This window comes from Heterocephalus glaber, unplaced genomic scaffold (genome assembly GCF_053883595.1).
Source record: "Heterocephalus glaber isolate CG9 unplaced genomic scaffold, H.glaber_assembly_v1.0 deba00001555, whole genome shotgun sequence".
Taxonomy (NCBI): domain Eukaryota; kingdom Metazoa; phylum Chordata; class Mammalia; order Rodentia; family Bathyergidae; genus Heterocephalus; species Heterocephalus glaber.
This window is the reverse complement of record NW_028258346.1, coordinates 16,024,963-16,045,096: the sequence shown is the minus strand read 5'-3', so window position 1 is coordinate 16,045,096 and position 20,134 is coordinate 16,024,963. Positions and strand designations below refer to the sequence as shown.

The 20,134-nt window shown below is 50.0% G+C and overlaps 1 protein-coding gene across 2 annotated transcripts in view; it reads left to right on the top strand.

The window, feature by feature from the left end:
• Positions 1–1,355: 1,355 nt before the first annotated feature.
• Ext1 (exostosin glycosyltransferase 1) overlaps positions 1,356–20,134 on the top strand; it is a 271,125-nt gene continuing 252,346 nt past the window's right edge. The window contains exon 1 of one of the 2 annotated variants that reach the window (XM_087190709.1): positions 1,356–3,091. In XM_087190709.1, the coding sequence (XP_087046835.1) occupies positions 2,130–3,091 (962 nt within the window). In that variant the 5' untranslated portion in view covers positions 1,356–2,129. The remainder of the gene's footprint in view (positions 3,092–20,134) is intronic. The other variant, XM_004850202.4, reaches the window with a different exon arrangement.

Here is a 20,134-nt window from a genome sequence, read left to right as displayed (position 1 = left end):
TCCCGCAGCCAGCCAGAGACAGCCAGGGAAGAGCGAGGGGTGCGGACCAGAGGGCTCGGCTCCAAGCACCGTGGCCCCGGGGTCCTCGGAGAGGCTGTCACCGACCGGGCTGGGGACTGGGAGGTCAGGTGAAGGGAGGCCCAGACGTCACACACTGATTGTCAACAAGGCCCTTTCCTGCTTCAAGATCCCCTCTCAGCTGGGACCTGCGGCAGTTCTAGCCCTCACCGATCCCTATGACATCTTGCACACATTTTTATTAGCGCGTATTTGCAGCCCGTAACGACTGCATGCCCTGTGGGGAGTCGGCCCAAGTTCGTGACAAGTCTCAGTTCTTTTCTTCATCCCCTCCCCGCCTCTCCCTCCAACTCTCGGTCACTTCCCATTTGCAAAAATCTGTTTCCCACTATCTTTTATTTTGCTCTTTAATTTTTTATACTTTGGGTTTCTCATACACGAGAAACCATGGGCTCTGTAGTTAAGCTCCCACCACCACCACTACGGACAGAGTCCGGGCGCCTTGGAGAGGAGCTCGCTAGTGGGCTTCTGGACCCGAGGGGTGGGTGCACAGGCAGGCGGACAAGGAGCCGGAGGGAGCAGGTGTCCTCCACCCGGAGGCGGACGTGGGGCACGGTAACAGTCCCTCCTGACTGCAATTCCTTATTCCTGGGGGTTAGAAGGTCCCTGCGGGTAAGAAAGAAAACGGATGGGCCCGTCGGGAAATCGGGTGCTGTTTAAATGCTTCCCGGCCAGCAGGAGCCCGGGCTCAGCAGGTGGAGGTGGGCGGCGGTGGCGAGTCCCCAACCCCGGGGCTGCCCCGCCGAGCGCGCCCTCCGCCGCGCCCCGCCGGCCTCCCTCGGAGCCTTCCGGGCGCCCAGGGAGTCCCGAGCGGGAGCAGCGCCGAGCGGGGCCGGGCGCCTCGCCGCTTCCCTTCCCGGGCCGCGCGTCCCCGCGGGTGCCTCTGGGCGGCGCTGGATCCTCGAGCGGCCCAGGCCGGATCCCGCGCCTGGCACGCCCGGGGGGCGGCGGAGACGCAGGGCCGAGGAGCCCAGGGGGCTGCGGGTCCCGGGTCCCGCCCTGGGCCGCGCGATCGCCGAGGGAGCCAGGGAGCCAGAGAGTGGCCACCGGGGCGCCCCGGGGTCCCCGCGCCGAGCCGCGCCGCGCCGGCGCCTCCGCCCGCCCGCGGCCACCGCTTATGAATGGGCGCAGCGGAAGCCCCGCCCCCCCGGACGTGACGCCCGGCCAATGGCAGCGCGGGCTGCGTGGATGGATGAGGTCAGCGCCGTGGTGTCGGGAATGGAATGTGTGAGTGTAACATTCAGAACCGGGTAACGCGCGGCGGCGGCGGCGGGCGCAGCGAGCGCGCGGGGCCTGCGGAGCGCGGCGCGGGGCCGGCACCGCCGCGGGAACGACGACGCGACACCGCCGCCGGCAGCCGGGCCGCCGCGTCCCCGGGCCGGGCGGGGTGGGGGGATCGGGCCCGCGGCCGCCGGAGTCCACGCCGCCGGAGTCTCGGAGCCGCGGCAGCCGCGGGGAAGGAGAGATGCAGGGGTTCGTGAGGTTGCGGCGCGCCGGCTGCAGGATGCACTGACCCCGGCGCCGGCTGACTTGTTGGAACCGCTGACCGGCGCGGGGAGCGTGCGGGAGTTGGAGTTGCTTTCCCGGGGCTGCTGCTTCCTCCACGCCGCCGGGAGCCATCGGAGAGGCGAGGCGATCCCTGGGTCTGGCTGCTGATCGGGGATCGGGAGCTTTTTAATTTTTTCCCCTTCTCCTCCTTCCCTGCTCTCTTTCTTTGCCTCCCTCTTCTTGTTGCATGCAAGAAAATTACAGTCCGCCGCCTGCCTGCCCTGGTGCGAGATTTTCAGCAGCCCGGCTCCCCCTCCGCCCCTCCATCCACCCTGTGCATTGTGCAACCCGAAGATGAAAGACCGAAGGGGAGAAAGTTAAGGAAATCGCCCACATGCACTGGATCAGCCCGCGGCTTGGGGAACGGCGTCCAGAGAAGGTACGAGCGCAGAGTTTGAAGTCCTTGCAGGCGGGAAGATGGCGGACTGGAGCTGAAAGTGTGGCTCGGGAAACTTGGAGGACCCTTGTGTTTATTTACAATCCTCTCGACCCAGGCAGGACACATGCAGGCCAAAAAACGCTATTTCATCCTGCTCTCTGCTGGCTCTTGTCTCGCCCTTTTGTTTTATTTCGGAGGCTTGCAGCTTAGGGCACCGAGAAGCCACAGCCGGAGAGACGAGCACAGCGGTCGCGATGGCTTGCATCAGCCCGGCCCGGATCGGTTCTGGCCCCGCTTCCCGGACACTCTGCGCCCCTACTTTCCCTGGGAGCAGTCGGAGAACGAGGACTCCAGCGTGCACACGTCCCCCCGGCAGAAGCGAGACGCTAACTCCAGCATCTACAAAGGCAAGAAGTGCCGCATGGAGTCCTGCTTCGATTTCACCCTTTGCAAGAAAAACGGCTTCAAAGTCTACGTCTACCCGAACCAGAAAGGGGAGAAGATCGCCGAAAGTTACCAAAACATTCTAGCGGCCATCGAAGGCTCCAGATACTACACCTCGGACCCCAGCCAGGCGTGCCTCTTTGTCCTGGGTCTGGACACTTTAGACAGAGACCAGTTGTCACCTCAGTACGTGCACAATTTGCGATCCAAAGTGCAGAGTCTCCACTTGTGGAACAATGGTAGGAATCATTTAATTTTTAATTTATATTCTGGCACTTGGCCTGACTACACCGAGGACGTGGGGTTTGACATCGGCCAGGCAATGCTGGCCAAAGCCAGCATCAGTACTGAAAACTTCCGACCCAACTTTGATGTTTCTATTCCCCTCTTTTCTAAGGATCATCCCAGGACAGGAGGGGAGAGGGGGTTTTTGAAGTTTAACACCATACCTCCTCTCAGGAAGTACATGCTGGTATTCAAGGGGAAGAGGTACCTGACAGGGATAGGGTCAGACACCAGGAATGCCTTATATCACGTCCACAATGGCGAGGACGTCTTGCTCCTCACCACCTGCAAGCATGGCAAAGACTGGCAGAAGCACAAGGATTCTCGCTGTGACAGAGACAACGCCGAGTACGAGAAGTAAGTGTGCGCTGGGCGCCTGAGGCAGCCCTGGGCCTTGCTGGTTTTGGTCCAGGTGTGAGTCGGGCTTGGATGTGGTACGCGGGCACCAAGAAACCCTCTTTCTTTTTCCTTCCTGTGCTGGGACTGAACAGCCTGGTTCATTGTGTGGCTAGAAGCTGGGGACAGTTTGAGCTCCTCAGGCAAACTGGAGATCCTGGAGCACTTCCCCCAGCCAAGTGGGTGACCCTGTCTGCCCTGTAGAAAAGCTTCAGGCACCGAGGCTCCTATCGAGGGAGGAGGACGCCTGGGAGTTTGGGGACTGTGATTCAGCCTTAGACCCAGGAGGGGCTGGTGGGGGCATCTGGACACCGAGACTAGCTCTGACCTATCTATCCGAAGTCTGCAGGCTGCCACCCCTTCCCTCAGATGGAGGCTTTGTTTCTCTCCTCAGCTTGGGTACCTGTGCTCCCTGGAGTTTTCCAGCTTCTAATTTTCATCTCTCTGTAAGCCTTCGGTTCATGTTAGCTGGCAAATCTGTGTGCCTGTCTCCTGCTGTGGCTTTGACTTTTATGCAGCGAGACTGAAAGCTTGTCAGGGTCTGTGTCCATTCATTCCTTCACTCACCCATTCATAGGTATGTCACCTTCCTAGGAGAAACTTTTAAAAATCTGGGCCTCAGGCCCACCGCTGTAAACTCTGCTTGCTAATTTCTATTTCCCTTGCCTTGGTCTTTGTCTGTTTGCATATAAATCCTAGACTCTTACTCTTTGAATGGGCAGTGAGATGCCTTCTTAGCCTCTGTAGTGAGGCAAGTTTTGTCCTGTGCTAAGTAACTGAGTTGGTTACTTTGTAGCCCTTTTCACTCTTCCTTTTCCTTCTGGCTGATTTTAACTGACTCACAGGATTGAGGGTCCAAGCTAGAATCCCCAAATCGGCTTTCACCAGGGCTTGGCAGGTCAGTTCCTGATAGATGGGGTCAGTGCCCCAGAGTTGCACTTCTCTCTGGCTGTGAAAGAGTTAGTGAATTCCTACAGTGCGTTTCCACGTTCTGCCAGTTAAAAACCAGAGCAGCCTTATGCTACCTAGGGAGGGAAGGGGAACCTCTCAGCTGAGTTGGAGAGGAACTGGCCGAGGTTGGCACATTTTGCAATCGATTCATGAAGCACAGAGTAGGGGAAATGAAATGCTTTGCAAACCTGATTGGAACAGGAAGGGGCATGGCGGGGAACTGAGCCCTAAAGTGATTGTTGTTTGTGGATTTCCTCAGACACTTGGGCCTCTCTGTGGAAGTGATCGGAAGGGAATTTCAAGTCCTCCTAGACTTGATCATAGAGAGCGAAGGAGGAAGTGTCAAGGGCTGAGACTCCTCAGCTTCCAGCACCAGCTCCTTTTGCTTGTCAAGCATAGGACAAGTCTGAGGCTTTTCCACATCTACGTCTGTATTTCACTCATACTCAGGGGTAATTATGTGTGACTGGGGTGCAGTTGCAATGGGTCAAAATTTTCTCTCAAAAGAAACTTCAACTATGGTTAGTAATGAGCTGTTTTGTTTAGACGACATTTATGCTGACCTATTGCTGTGTATGCTTGTAAGGAAAATATGCCTGTAGCCTTTCAGGAATTTCTTTGTCCTGTGTACGGTGGATTAACTCGAGATGAAGCCCAATTCAGTGTCTTCTAAAGCATTCTCATCAAATTTTATATAGGGTTGGTGGTGTTCTTCATTCTTCCAAAAGAGCTGGAGCTGAGATTTCACCTTAGCAAACCTGATTTATAGATTTGGGAAACTCCCACAATCCAATGAAACCATCATTATCTCCCTAACCCTCTTGTTCCCAAAGTAAATATTAAATCTCCACATTTTCTGCTGAATGAAACTTCACATTTCCAGAGCTCAGCAGTGAAGAAAGGTGGGATTGCTTTCCTTGCAAGTTTCATTTTTGTTTATTAACTCTAAATTTTCCAGTTCTTTGTGATTGGGCCAAGAAATCTGACCGCTGCACCCTTGTTTTGATTTATGTATAAAGACCCCCACGGGCCAGAACCTGAGGGCTGGGTCTCCTTGAAAAAAGTCCCATTTGGAAAGGAAGCGAGTTTATTCTTTCTCTTAAGCAGGGATTTCTCAAGCAGGGTCACCTCGGGATTTTCTTTCGCTTTTGCACACCTGCCAGCCCTAAGCTTGCTTACTAGGGCAGATATGTCTTCCCAGCCTGATAGGCCCAGGGTTTCAACTCATGTCCCTGTTACAGTCTCAGAATTTTTATACTGGAGAAATGGTGTTTGCAAACGTGACTGCCTTGTGGTATTGGCTTGCAGACTCGCAGAGAGGAAGCAGGGAGTCTGCAGCGTGGAGGTGACACGCAAACATCCTGAGCAAACGCGTGTTGCGCTCTGGAGGGAGCCACTCTTGTGACTTTTCACTCTCAGGCTTTCTAGGAGTTGGTCGCATGCATGGGAGCCACGGAACCTGAAGATGCCTGCTCGTCCCTCGGGGCTTTGCTGAGGAGGGGACACTGAAGTCCGGCCCCCAAATCTGGCTCCTCACTGAGTCACCACGTGACTGGGACTTGGACTTTGAACTGTGAACTTTGGTTTATTCTTTTTTGGAATTGGTTTGAGACTGCTTTGGGGGTGCTCCTTTGGTAGTGGCCTGTACCTGCTCCTCTTCATTAGCAAGCGCCTCTGAGAAGACTGCAGTTTAATTTGCTCCTCCCGGCAACCCCTGTGAAATGTTTTAAATTTACAAAATCTGATAATTAGACTGAAAATTTATGGGCTCGTGACCATTTGGACACTGTAGATATATACAGATTCTTCAACTGAAAACAGGTTGCTTTTTGTTTTTTTGTTTTTGTTCTTTTTGGTACCGGGGATCGAACTCAGGACCTTGCACTTGTGAGGCCGGCGGTGGAACCACTGAGCTAAACCCCTAGCCCAGCAAGTTGCTTTTTAACAAAAAATAAAAAAACCCCAAACTAGTTGCTTTTAATGAAATATACCATTTTATGTGATGCTAAAAATTTAGTGCTCAGTGACTGGGGACTTCCATTTCCCTTGCATTTTTGAGAAAATTAGACTTAGACCAAGGTAGAGAAGAGCTAGATAGAGTAAAGAACGTACTTTTGACCTGACTTCTAGGATTACATTCAAACTCATTTTTGTGACACTCATAATTAATTTCCTCAACTACATTTTTAACCAGATGTAGACGATGGCCAGCTACCATAAGCTGCTGCAGGACTCGATGATTTGTAATGAGGCCTCAGAGAAATTCTTTCTGTGTTACATCCTTGGAGCTTCTTATGCAATTACTGTGTTTTTACTTGAACTTCACAGTTCAAGGCCCTCCAAAGGCCACAGTCAAGGAATTTCACATTTCACTCTCTGGAATATGAGAAAGAGAGGGAAATGAGAGGTGGCATCTGCCTTTGACCCCTCCAAGCAAAGCGGTGGCGATTATTCTAAGGAGCCCTTCTGGGAGCAGGCTCTGTCCCGGCTGGGTCTGACATCCGGCTGGGTCCCGCAGTCCCCCATTCCCCGTGGAAGAGTTGAGAGTTGGACTGTTCTAGGGACCAGTGAGAAATCTGCTAGGGACCGCAGCGGCCCCTCCAGTGCAGGCCTCCTGGACTTTTCTTCAGTCTGCAGCTTTCCATTTCTAATTACAGACCCCTTGAAGGCCCTCCGGCCACTAGGAGATCCTGAAGGCTAGGATTGCTTAGGAATTTCTCTTGGAATCCTTTGCAGAACTGATGAAAGCTTGGCCAAACTTTGGAGGAGAAAACCACATCCCTAGAGGATTTGTCATGCAGTTTTCAGGGCTGAGGCCTGCGGGGCCTGTTAGGGTATCTTTAGACTTACAGCTCTTGCTCTGGGGCTTACATTTTTCCTTTGTTGCTAACTGAGGGGGGTGGCTTCCCGGGGCTACTATGCCTAAGTAGGAGTTTTTGAACCTTTCAATGTATCCCCAAGGGGGTTAGGAAATGGGCTGTGAACTGACCAAACAGTAAGTTGAATTCCAAGGCTTTAGAGCAAAAAGAAAAATGCATAGGACAGGTAGTATTGTTTGATGAGATCCCCTCCATTATCCTAAAGAATATTCACTGACACTTGGAGCAAATTCACAGTCTAGCTGTGAACCTCAGGCGAATGTTGTTCTCCTCCAAAGTGAAAGGTGAGAATTGTGACTCACAGTTTTCAAGCATGAAATACTAGTGCTTGTCTCCGCACAGCACGAAAAATAAAGCTAGAATCGGCCTTCTGCAACATGACGGAGCTGGCGACTATGTCTCTTGACTTTGTTCTGTGGTCCCCAGAGCCACAAGGATCCCTTCAGGAAGGCCCTGGGGGCCCGTGTCCTGGTCCTGTGTCTGTCCAGGAACCTCTGGAGTTTGAGTCCAGTCTGGCAAGGGAGGATTTGCGTGGAATCTGTGACCTAAGCTGGGGCCTGCAGGATTTCATCCTACGAATGATGGCTGCGGCTGGGCTTGAGCAGACCTTCCCAGTAGGAGGACACTCTTGGTCCCCTTGACTGTGATAACAGCTGCAAGGCACACAACTGGCCAAAGGGGTGCTGCCACACTCTCAGGTGATTATCACTGTTCTCTTGGTGAGAGCCTCCCCAGAACACAGAGCCAGAAACTCCTGCCAACAGGGACTGTGGTCACACTGAAGGCTGTGCTGAATAGGGCTGCTTGGCTCACAACCACCTGGCACGGTGTGTGTCAGACACTTAGCAGAGTGTAAATTGAGGCTAGCAGTGGGGAAGAGGTTCATCTAAGGCTATGCAGCTTGTACTACAGCCGGGTTCTTTGGCTCCCAGTTCTCTGTGCTGCATTCCATCCGCTTCCCAATAGTGCTTCCGGAATGAACCATCATGGCCACTTGGCCATTGGATTCCGAAGTCGTCAGACACAAGCACGGATGCTTCTGTGTCCAGGAGCTGAATGACCGATGGCTTTTGTTTCCACCTTGTCTGAGTTTCCCTAATAAGCAGGATGTCCTTCCAGGCTGGAAGATGTGAGAGCTTATGATTTGGGTTTACCTTTCAGCGGCAGTGCAGGGCGGATCCATTTTCCAGGTTAGAATGTGCTCTCCAGAGGGCTCGGAGCTCGCTGTCACATCTGCTGAGCAAATGGCACTCTCACCGGGGCTCAGCCATTCCAAAGTCCTTTCGCTAAAGCTTTACTACCTTTTTTTAGAATCAAATACAAATTTCTGCCCGATCACATGTGAGTTACTCAAAGTTAGGTGTCAGATGTTTGTGTAGCCAATCTTTTTTAAAAATTGCTATCTTTTATAAACATGTTTCCTGTGGGAAAATTGTGTCTCAGGGATGTGCTGGAGATGATTCCTAATTTGGACCCTGAAGCTCTGAACCCCAGAAACTATGCAACGAACAGTGCAACTTGGTCTACACAGGTTCCGCTTTTAATTCTCTCCCAGAGAGAGCTCTGCTGGGAAAAGCCAGGAAGCCAGGAGTTGTTCAGTGAATGGTCTTTGCCCTCCTGACAGCCCCCACAGGGCCCTGCGATAAGGACCCGAGTGACCAGTGCCCCAGGTAGCCAGCGTGAGTCAGTAGCACAGAAACAAGGCCCTGGAGACTCCTGCCTGGGACACAGGACATGCTGGGCCCAGGGCCTCCGGCAGTGAAAGAAAACCAGTGCCCCCAGCTGGGGTACCTGGGAACACTGTTTAGCGTATGGGAGGCCCGGGGTCAATGCCTCGCGCACAGCCAAAGAAAAACCATGCTTGAAAGTTATAAAAGTTATATACTGCCTCATGGGAAACTGGGAGAATATCGATGTGACTATGAAATTAAGTTTCATTTCCAACCCCACTGTAAGAGCCAGCTGCTGGTGTTAAACCTTGATGTAGTCGGTCTGCTCTAACACATATGTAGCTGTGTGTTTGTATTACTCTCTCTAGAACCAAATACCTTGTATAGAGTGTATTAATTATTTAATTCATGGTGAACAAATACTAGCTGGGTGTGGTGGCACATTCCTATCATCTCTGCATTCCGAAAGCTGAGGCAGGAGGATTGTTTTGAGTTCCAGGCCACCCTGGGCTACATAGTTCAAGGTCAGCCTGAACTACATAGCATGACCCTGTCTCACCAAAAAGAAAAAGAAAAAGAAAGAAAAAGTGAAAACTGGATCGAACACAATTTTCCTAACTTCCTGGTTGGTGCCAGTCATCTACTGCTAGAGCTGGCTCTAGCTATGACCACTCCACCAACTGGTCTGGTCTATTGGTTTTGCAAATTGAAGCCAGAATGTCAATGTGATTTTTGCTATATATTTTAAAATATGACCCAAGAGCGTTTTTCTTCCCACTAAATCACCTTTGAATGTAGGACATTTCAGACGTGAATTTTTCCCTAACTCATAGCTCTACCATAGTACACTTTTTTAGGCATTGCTACTTAACTTGTTGCCTATCGGTTTTGTTTTTCAACTAGCAATGTCTGTGATGAATTTCCCTGTACTGTTTTCTTCTAGACTAAGGTCTCTTTCAAAATGCAACAAACAACTTCCTCCCCTGCCAGTCATGCCCATCCCAGTCCTTCCTGGGACCTTGGCTGTTTTTAAGGTAAGGCTGAACACCCATTTAGAGAAGTAGCCATCATTAAATGACAGCTTAGATAAACATTTGTAGGTGTTAATTGCTCCTGCAGGGGGTTTTTGAAGTGCCACGCCACCGCTGTTTCCTTTGAAGTGTTGTTTTTGCTCCAGCCAAAGCCCAGCTTTCTCTTCCTGAGCCACCCAGACTTCTGAGCCCCACGCACCTTTCCTGGGCTTCTAGGGTTTGCAGCCTTCCCTAGGCGCCCTTCGGGCTGCTCCTGTCAGTTCCTCAAGGCCAGTGCTCCTGTTTCGTCTCTGGTTGTAGGAGTTGTGGCCCACAGGTGAGGAACTTGGCAGACCCCTTTTCCTCTGGACATCCGAGGGAGGGATTCCCAGTGTAAGCCCACCACTTAGAAACTGAATAGAAAACAAAATGAACCAGAAGTTTATGCTGAGTTATTTTCAAGGCTTTTGTTCTTTGGCAGCACAACTGCTTTAAATGGCAGCGATGTGAAGGAGTCTGTATCCTCTTTTTGTGTACTTGTTTGTCTTCTGTGAAGCTTTTTAGAAGACAGAGCCCAGGACCTGGGACTGGGAGGTGGCTGACTCACAAGAGTTCCAGACTAGGTTTTCAACTTCCCAGCCTCAGTTTCCACATCTGGAACCAGACCTCAGGATACTGGCCTTACAGGGTCATTATCTTGTAAATGCTAATAGGCTCCACAGGGTGTTGTTACTATTAGAAAGCCATCTTCCTGCCATTTTCTAATCAACCTTAGTGGTTTGCTTAGTTCCATATCTTGCTTCTTGTGTGATGAGGCCCAGAAATCTCGTTACTCATCTCTTCCTTGAAACTTCTTTCCCAGGCACTTTCGATGAGTGCCCTGGATGCCCAGCTATCACTTGTGGGCTGTGGAGAGACCTGCATGAGGTCTCGAAGCCGGGGCTGGTAGGTGTTGGGGTGAGGGTAGAGGCAAACACTTCGGGGCCCGTGTCCGCTGTGGTCCCTGGCTCCTGCCTGCACTTGGCGGTTACGCCCTTAGTAGTGAGGGTAACGTTTGGAGGGACACCTTGTATACAGGGAGCTTGGTGGCTTATTCTCCCTGGGCTGATTCTGCCATCACTTATGTTGCAGGGACAAACAGATCTGCCTCACACCGCCTTAAATCACGGGGTTTTTGCTAGGGGACCTGGGGCAGAGACTGGACTGAAGCTGTTCCAGGAAGCTCTCAGGTGCCAGCGCCACGCCTGGACAGATCTCCTTGCTGTCTGCTCAGGCCAGCACCTCTGACCCGTGTGCCCCTGCCAACCACCTGCCAGTCTCTCCGGGATTCTCTTGTCCAGGTCCTAGAGGATTCCAGGCTGACTGACTTTTTGGGTGATCATTGCTCCTCCAGGGAGAGCCAGTCCTATCCAGCCATGTCCTGGATATGGAGGGTACAGGCCTGCAGCCCTGTCACTTTTCTGCTCTTAATTTACCAGGTGGACATCCTTCTGCAAGAAACAGCCTGAAATTACTTCCCGGAGCAGGGGATTGATAGGAGAAGTGGCTGTTGAAGCCATATCCTGTTGGCACTGATGTATTTGTCACCAGTCGATGATGATGATAGCAGCAGCAACTAATAGTTACTGGGGTGATGCGCAGGGTCTTTCTATCTACCTGGTAATAAGATACCCATTCTGGGTCTATTTGGTAGAAGAAGAAAGGAGGCGGGGTCTGTCAGCGCACACACTCACCGTTTAAACAGGCTGTCCCACTTCTAAGCCCGTGTTCTTAGCCACCCCACCTCACCTCACTGCAGATGGGAAACAGCAGGCGGGAATGTCAACAAGAGCCAGCCCTCCCGAGCAGCGTGGGATTGATTTATGGAATACCACTCGGCCTTCTCACCTTGAATGTATTCAGTCGGACTTTAGAGAGACGGTGGTAACCAGTTTGGTAATCTGGTTTCCCAGCCTACAGTAGATTAGAAGCTGTAAATTTACAGATGAGAGAGAGTGAGAGAGACCCTTGCAGACACATCCGGAAGAAGGCACAGCTGGCAGCCCAAATGGAAGTGAGCGGTCCTGGGAGTTAGGAAGTGCAGGCCAGGAGGAGTGGAGAAGTGTGGCAGTGTGGAACAGCTGGCACAGGGCCGGGAGCGTGTCTTCCACACTCCTTGGGACTGTGAGTCTGAAACCCAGCACCTAGCACCTGCCTGGCACCCAGCAGAGCTTCGCTAAATATTTGATGAACTGTGGCGCGGTGTCGTGCTGACCCCAAGGCATCGTTTGCCTTCACCGTCCTTTGTGAAAGAAAGCAGACAAATGAAGAATCCATTTTCTAGCCTTTCCTTTGGCATGTGGGTGATGCAAAAGCACGCTGGTGCTCTGAACAGTGCGCTCTCTGTCTGGAACCTGGCCTGCAATCTAAGCGTGTTCCCCAGGAGCTCCGCACACTCAGGGTTTGCTTTGGGTCAGTGCTGCAGTTGGTGTGTACGATTAGCTCTGATTTCCTGATCTTGGGGCACATATCAGTTCTTCAAATTGTTGTCAGGTGGGCCTGTACTGCCACCTTGTCTTTTTCTGAATTGGGGATCAAACTCATGGCTTCACTCATGCTATGCAGAAACTCTACCACTGAGCTGATCCTCTGGCCCCTTTTTATTTTAAGCGAAGGTCATGCTAATTGTTCTTGCACTTTGATCCTCCTTCCTCAGCCTCCCGAGTGCTGTGATTACAGGTGTGCACCACCATGCCTGACCAGATTTCCATACTTTTCATTTTGTGTTTCCTTTTCTCACCAGTAGATTACACAGGCCTTGAGGAAAGGATTCATTTTTTAAAATGACTGTCCTCAGCAGATGTTTACTGAGCACCTACTGTGTGCAGGCCCTGGGGTTTCAACAGCGAGCAGAGGAGACACACATCTACCTGTAAGATGCCCAAGGTGGTGGCCGGAGGCTGACACCACAAAAATCATGGCTTATGTTGGAAGGCGCTACATGCTGGGAAGAAAACCAGTCTGTGTGGAATGGGGTGAAGGCTGCGGGTCCCAACCCTGGCTGGACACTAGGATCTCTTCAGGAACTTCTGGAAATAGGTCCCGGCCCTTGCTTGGGCCTGCTGGGCTCTCCAGGGATGAAGCTCCATGTTTAAAAACTCACCGGGAGAGCTAGATGCCCTGCAGGAGACGGTGGGGAGGGGCTGAAGTTCCAACAGGGCAGGAAGGGAGGCTGAGCTGGGACTCGGGCACCTCCGAGCCCAGTGCTGCACCTGCCCCAGGCACAGGGGGAGCTCAGTCTTTGTGGCCTGAAAGCAGGTGGCACCTGCTCGGAGCAGGGGATGCTAGTGCTGCTCATGGTGGACTGGAAGCTGGACAGGAGGTCTCATTCCCTTTGGTTATGACCCAGGGCTTCTTGTTGTCCCCTGTCCTCCCCCAAGCTTGTCTTCCCTCGCTGATTCACCTGGTTATGTTCAGTTCACCTAGTTGCTTTTCATTTTCAAGTGGGAAATTTTTTCCAGTAAGCTTTTTTCCCCTGTACTTTCTTCCTTTTCTTTCATTTTCTTTTTCTTTGCTGTGGTGTTGGATATGAGTATCAGTGAAACCAAAGCAAAATGAACCCTGGGAAAGTTGCTGCATAACACAAATCCAGATCCTATGAGAAACCCACGATGGCCTTTTCAGCATTGGATTTTAATAACCTGTAAATACTGGGGACCCCTGTTCCCCTTTAATAGCACGTCGTTTTTCTCAAAGTTTGGGTAAATAAAACTTTTGGTCTCAATATTTTTCTTTTTTGCTCAGGTTACATGCAAACTGTGTTAACTGATACTGAAACCTTACCCCAGAGCATATAGTAACATGGTGCTTAATTGAGCTATCAGGCATCTAATGAATTCATATTGAGATTTATCATTTAATTAAAAAGCAAAGGAAGGTGTACAACTGGCTCTCCCACTGGTCTCCCTTTCCTACTGGAAGTATGGCTTGCTCGCACTAGCCTGTGACGGCATTCTGAACACTGTATACTCAAGGTGCGCATAGAGGTAGAGGCGGAGGGTAAGACACTGTGTTGCAATTACACGATGTCTTAGTAGGTCTTAAAAATTGATGCACATTTGGTGACAATCATATGACACTTGATTAAGTATGAATTATGGTTTTTGTTCTTCCAAAGGTTGGCAAGGCTGTTTTCTGAAATTATTGCTCGGCCTGTCTATCAGAAGCCTTCTGAAATCCAGTTGGATGGAACTGAATGCTGAAATACTTCTGCTTTACTGAGAGGCAGAGAATAAAGTTTTCGTGAAAACACCATTTCTTATATGCTGCATGCTCCTTTAAAATTCCTTTAAAATTTAAAATTGCATTAAAACAAGCTACCTTTAAGCAGCTCTTTTTATAAAGAGTACATTTTTAAGTATGCAAGTATAATATCGCAAGCCTGTAAATGTACCTTTTTTATTTTTTTTGGTACCGGGGATCGAACTCTGGTCCTTGTACTTGCGCAGCAGGCGGCGAAACTACTGAGCTAAATCCCAGCCCCAAGCCTGTAAATGTTTTTTAAGAAAAATAAGCAATATTTTATATTCAGATAAAATTTAAGTACCTCAGTGTTTAGTAGAGTTAAAAGATGGAAGTAGTGTTTTCCTGTACTTATTTTAGACTAAGCTGTGTTTAAAGAGTAACTTAAGTAGGGATAAAAGAGGAGAGAAAGGGATAAATGCCAACGTTTAGGTTTCTGTAAAAATAAGGTAAAAACTGAACACCCTAAAGTCCAGAAAGAAAGAGGATAACCTAGAACGTGAGTGCAGTTGGGGCCTCTTTGGGCCTCAGTTTACCTTCGCTGTGTTCTCGCTGGAATCTGAGCTCATTGCCTACCAGGGCTGTGGCATCCACACCAGATTTTGTGTGTGTGGTGGGTGGTGGGTGTGTTCAGGGAGGGGGCGTGGTGTGCAGCTGACGGTAGGTATTTGGGGTCAGTTTCTTCGGAGAGGAGAGCAGTGGGAGCAGTGCGGTTGTGGAAGTGATGGAGATCAAGTGTAAGCTTTGCATCCTGCAGATAAGGAAATCGAGCCCTGGGGGACTTGGGTAGCTTGCCCAGGGCCATGCAGCTTGTTCGTGACAGCCTCAGTCAGAAACTGGGCATGTGTCTCTTGACTTCCAGTGAGGGACCTATGGAGGTGGCGCCTATGGGCTCTGGATGCTAGCGGCATCTTCTGCCTTCCTTTCTGCACCGTAGCATGGGAACAATAGGAATTCCCGCTTCCTAGGTTATTGCGAGGGTGAAGTGGGTAATAATCCATGTGAGCAGTGCTCGGCGCACAGTGGACAGCAAAGATCACTGCTGCTGTCATGACTTGTCTGTCTGTTCCATCCAACCGCGTCAGACTTGCATAATTTCAGACTTACACTTGTGTGTCAGTGTTTGAATTCCCTTTCTTCATCTGACCTGTCTGTTTACAGCTTGTCATAATTGTAGCGTGCAATGTGATACAGTAGCTAGCTGGCCAGTTGCAGAGAAGCTCCTGGTGGCTTGGCGAGTCGCCAGAATTCCAACCACCTGTTGGAACTGGGGCCAAAATACAGTCGATTCTCATTGCCTGAAAGCTGTTCCACCAGAAGCGCAGAAGATCATGAATATGGCTTTGTGTCTTCAAAAACATTATTTCTCCTTTTACAGAAGTATTGTGTTTCCTGTCGTTTCTGGGAGGCTGTGCAGGTGGGTGGGGCTGGTTCCTGCCTCCTGAAGATGTGTTAGGAGAGATGGCAGCTTTGCCACCGGGGTCCCCTGAACTGAGAATCCTGAGTTAGAGACTGCCCTGCTGGGTGTGAGGTGGAGAAGGCAGAACTCAGGCTTTTCCTGTCGCAACCCGAGGGGCCAACCCAGAGCTTCCAGTCGTAGGAGCTCTTAGCAAACCGAGGGCACTGAGAGATATAACCTTCTGCTCCCCACAGTTTGCATGGCTGTCAGCAGCTGCTGACCATGCTTTGGGGCAGCGGCAGCAGCAGGAACAAGGCCTTGGTGCTGTGTGTGGAGTTCTCTTGGCCAGTGTCTGTCCACCAGTCCTTGATGACGAACTTCCAGCGGCAGCCAGGGTAAAAGTGAGGGAGGGTTTTGACAATCCAGGAGCGTCCAGGCACACTGGGACTTCACTTTCTATTTTATCTCCCATGAGATGCAGCAGCAGCTAAGAATGAATACATTGCAAGAGCTTTTCTGTTAGTACCGTTTTGCCACCAAGTCCAGATGTGATTGATTCCTATCAGGTTCCACATTATAGCAGGCTTTCCTTTTATGGGGTCCTTTGTGTTCCTGTAAACTCCCGTGTGTCCGGGAAAAGCACGTGGAATGGGATGGCTATCTTCTTGCAAATCATACACTTACTTGCTGTATTCACCGATACACACCTTTCTTTTTTGGTGACATTGGGGATTGAACCTAGGGTCTTTGTGCTCCCACTTCAACCCTGTTTTCTTATTTTTCAACTTTAAATTTTGAGACAAAGTCTTGCTAAGTTGCTACCTTGCCCAAGCTGGGATGGAACTTGCAACCCTCCTGCCTCAGCCTCCCAGAGTATTGGAATTTCAGTGTAATACACACTTTTTTGAGAAGGGATTGAGTAGCTCACTTACGTGAGGTGAGCTCTTCCTGTTCACAGCCCCAGCTTGGATCCTGCTGGACTCAGGACAGAAGGCAGGGTGTGCATTTTATGTGCAGTGATGATGATGGCTGTATTTGAACATGGAGCAAGGATGCAAAATCCATATGTTGGGCCGGGGATTTAGCTCAGTGGTTTCGCCGCCTGCTGCGCAAGCGCAAGGACCCGAGTTCGATCCCCGGTACAAAAAAAAAAAAAAATCCATATGTCTTCTATTACAGGGCTGCTGTTGGCTATCATTTTATGCTCCGAATCCAGGGGCCCTTTTAAAAGGTACTTCTTGGGGGCAGGGGCTTCCTTGTCCCAAGCTCCTCTCATGTCTTTTTGACAAAATAAAATTTTCCCTTCTTTTTTCCCTCCCTAGTGTTCTGACTTATAGAGACAGGTAGCGGCCAATAAAAACATGCCATGTTGTATTTCCTGTGCACTCACTTAATTAGATAAGACGCATTAATTGGTTGTTTTGGACATGCCTCTGAAAGTATAAAATACTCGCTTTTGAAACTCCTGAGCCCAAACCGGGAGCAGCCGTCATCTGCTCCTGCTCAGGACGTGGCCTAAGAGCTATCATTTGAAGCCTGTCATTTCAGCCCCCCTCAGGGACTTAAAAATGGTCTAGCGATTTTTCAGATAGCCGGGCACAATCAGCAGGCCATGCGGCCTGCCCTCCGCCTGGAGCACTTCCTGGTAATCAGCAGCTCCGCTCTGGAGGCTTTGCTGTGACACTCGGCTGGGCCGGTGAGATGACAATCTGAGGGTTTGGTTCTGACTCCTGGGCTGCGACTCTGAACTGTTTCTCCTCCCGACCATTCTCTTCCCGTGCACAGTTTGAGGGGTGCAGGCCTGTAGGTTGAGAGGGTCCCCCTATGCCATTCAGGGCCCAGACTTTAGACTCTAGAATTTAGACTCAGAGTTACTGGTTTTCTTATCATTCCACCCATCTTACATTATAGTTGTTTAGCTTTTTTCTCTCTAGGTTTAAATACTTTTAGGGGTAAGGCTGGCACATTCTCCTCTGGGTTTGGATGCTCCTCTTCAAAGGGCTAGTTTGGGAGGTGTGTGCTTAGCAAAAGTTGTTACTTTTGGGTAGCCGTTTGTTGTGTTTTTTTTAGTGTAAAATTCCAGCACCAAAACAAAAGGTAAGCATGTGGCATATTCTGAACTTTCATGTATTTTTAAATTTTTCTTTTATGTATGTCATTTTCTTTGCTTTTTGTTGTTGTTGTTGTTGTTGAGACAGCATCTCGCTGTGTAGCCTAGGTTGGCCTTGAACCTGCCACCATCTTCCTGCCTCAGGATCCCAAGCATGGGATGACAGGTGTGTGCCACCATGCCTTGGCTAATGTTTACCCAGACCAAGAAAGTTTTGATTTCTACCTCTTTCATGGTGGAAAAACATATCTGAGAGGTCTTTGCTCTCCACCATTTGCTTCCAGACATGTTTTAATTGCAAGGTTGTTTGAAGGTGTCATACTTTGCCCTTTACTTGGGCCCAGAACGGTAAGTCTCATGTTGGTTTTAATCTCAAATATTGGTTAGCTCCATGAGGAATGGAATGGTGTGTATTTGTTTTAGTCCATTCCCCTGGCCTTTAGCATGGTACTCAGCTTACATTGGATCCTCAAGAAGTATTTGTTGGATGAGTGATTTTGGTCACAATGAACTGTCAGTGCAGAAGGACTTTTGGAACTGAATTGTAGAATTCTTTATTTATTTTGAATAAACAACCGAAGGGAATATTGATTAGAAAAGAAATAAATTTATGAGTTTTTTTTTTTAACCTCCCCTTGAATTTTAAGATAATAAGGAGGAAAATTAGAAATTTACCAAAATCAGATAATGATTTGCAACTTCAAAATAATTTTTGCCTCTGGTTTGTCGTTTTAGCTACAAGTAGGTTGCTGGTCACAGCTCAGGAATGCCCTTCTTGGCAGCCTGCTTTACAGATCTGGAGCTGCGAGGGGTTGTCTAGCATCGGCCTCAGTTCTTGGCCTGGAATAGTTTCGATTGCTTCGAAGCTGGCTTTTTTTGGGGGCGCCAGGCAAGGGATGCCGAGTGCGCTGAAGGGAACTGAGGCACTGGCGACCCAGCCTGCGAGATGCCACCTCTGCTGCCCGCCCGACCGGGCCGGCCGGTGCTCTGGGCCACGCGAGGTGCCGGGTAGCTTTCGGGACCTTCCTAGGCGCAGGCCGCTCCTGGGCCGCCCCGAGACACTCCTGTGGCGCGGCCCGCAGGGCTGGGTGTCCCCGGCTGTCCGTCTGCAGAGTGGGCCTCTGCGCAGCCCTGATGGGGGCCGGAGGTCGCACGCTGCTCCCGGGCTGCCTGTGTCTGCTCCCCAGAGCCCCTCGCGGAGCTCAGCTCTGCTTCTTCCTGTTGCTTTCTCCCAGCAGCCGCCCCGAACCTGCTCTTCTTCTCCGAACCTGCTCTTCTTCTCCGGGGCTGCACGCACTCGAGGGCCGGGTCCCAGCTCCCTGACGCCCGCTCAGGCCTCCTCCGGGCGTTGGAGCTGCGCTACCCTCGCACCAAGAGCTTCTCATCTCAGAAGCTGGTTTTAGTTTAACTTTTGAGACTCACCCTAGGGCTGCTGCATAAAGCACAATCGGTGAATATTTTGAGGGGAAATAAAATGCGTGGATTGTAGACGTCATGCTCCAGCACCGGTAGCCCACGTTAGCAGTGCAGTGTGTGTTCTTTCTTGTCTGCACACGTACTATTTATTTTCTTGGAAACAAGATCGTTGTATACACATCCCTTTCTGATTTCTTTCTAATCATTAAGTACCCAGCAGACCTTGTTCCCTGTCCGTTCATCTCCCTCCCTCCCCCTCTCATTCTGTGTTTTCCTTTTCTTTTTATTAGTACATGTTTGCAGTATGTAATGATTACAGTTACGGTGGGGATTGGTGAACGCATGTGATGCATCTGAAGTCTTTTGTCTTTTGCCCCTTAGCGCTTCCCTCCCTCCCTGTTTCTTCCGGCTGTAAGGCATTCTCCCGAAAACAGCACTTTGACTAGGTTATACTTGAGTGTAGAAGGCGGTGCTTTAGTCTGGATTACAGTCTTTCTTTGTGGTCACCCCCAATTCTTTTCCTGAGAACAAGCCATACCCTAACTTTTGTTAGCCCAAAATAAGTGATTTTGTTTTTTGGGGGGGAGGAAGGAGTAGCTGATTTAAGTGCCATTTTGTCGGTTGCTCACACCTCTTTAGAAATCTTTTTTAAAGGCCTGACAATGTTCTTTATTTTTTTATTTTTATTTATTTATTTATTTTTTATTTTTTGGCACCGGGGATCAAACTCGGGTCCTTGAGCTTGCAAGGCAGGCAGCGGAGCCACTGAGCTAAATCCCCAGCCCAATGTTCTTTATTTTTAAATATGAAAATAAAATAGTTTATTTTTCCATTTATGGAAAAGGCTATAGTTTCCTTCCTAACGGAAGTCTGTCTCATGGGAAGGGAGAATCAGATCAGTCCGAACTTCAGACTTGCACCCAGGGAAAGTTGAGCTATGACCCCTTGAGTGTGACTAAAGTATACCTGTATCTTCAGTGGAAAATGGGCTGCGAGAAACAACTGTGTCCTCTGACTCCTATTTCTCCACACACTGCTTTCAGAATGTGTCTGTTTCTCTCCTGGCTTTGGTGAGTGTGAACCCTAAGTGACCAAAATCTAGGACTGGGGTAGTGAGGGGGTTTTAACTATTACTTAATCAACAGTAAAGGAAAAAACAAAAGCAAGGGAAAAAGTGGGCAAAAGATCCACATTTTTTTTTTTTTCCACTGTGAGGCTGACAGCTGCATGCTGAATTTTTACTTTCTGATTGGGGCTGACAGTTGAACAGATAAGATTTATTTCTTCG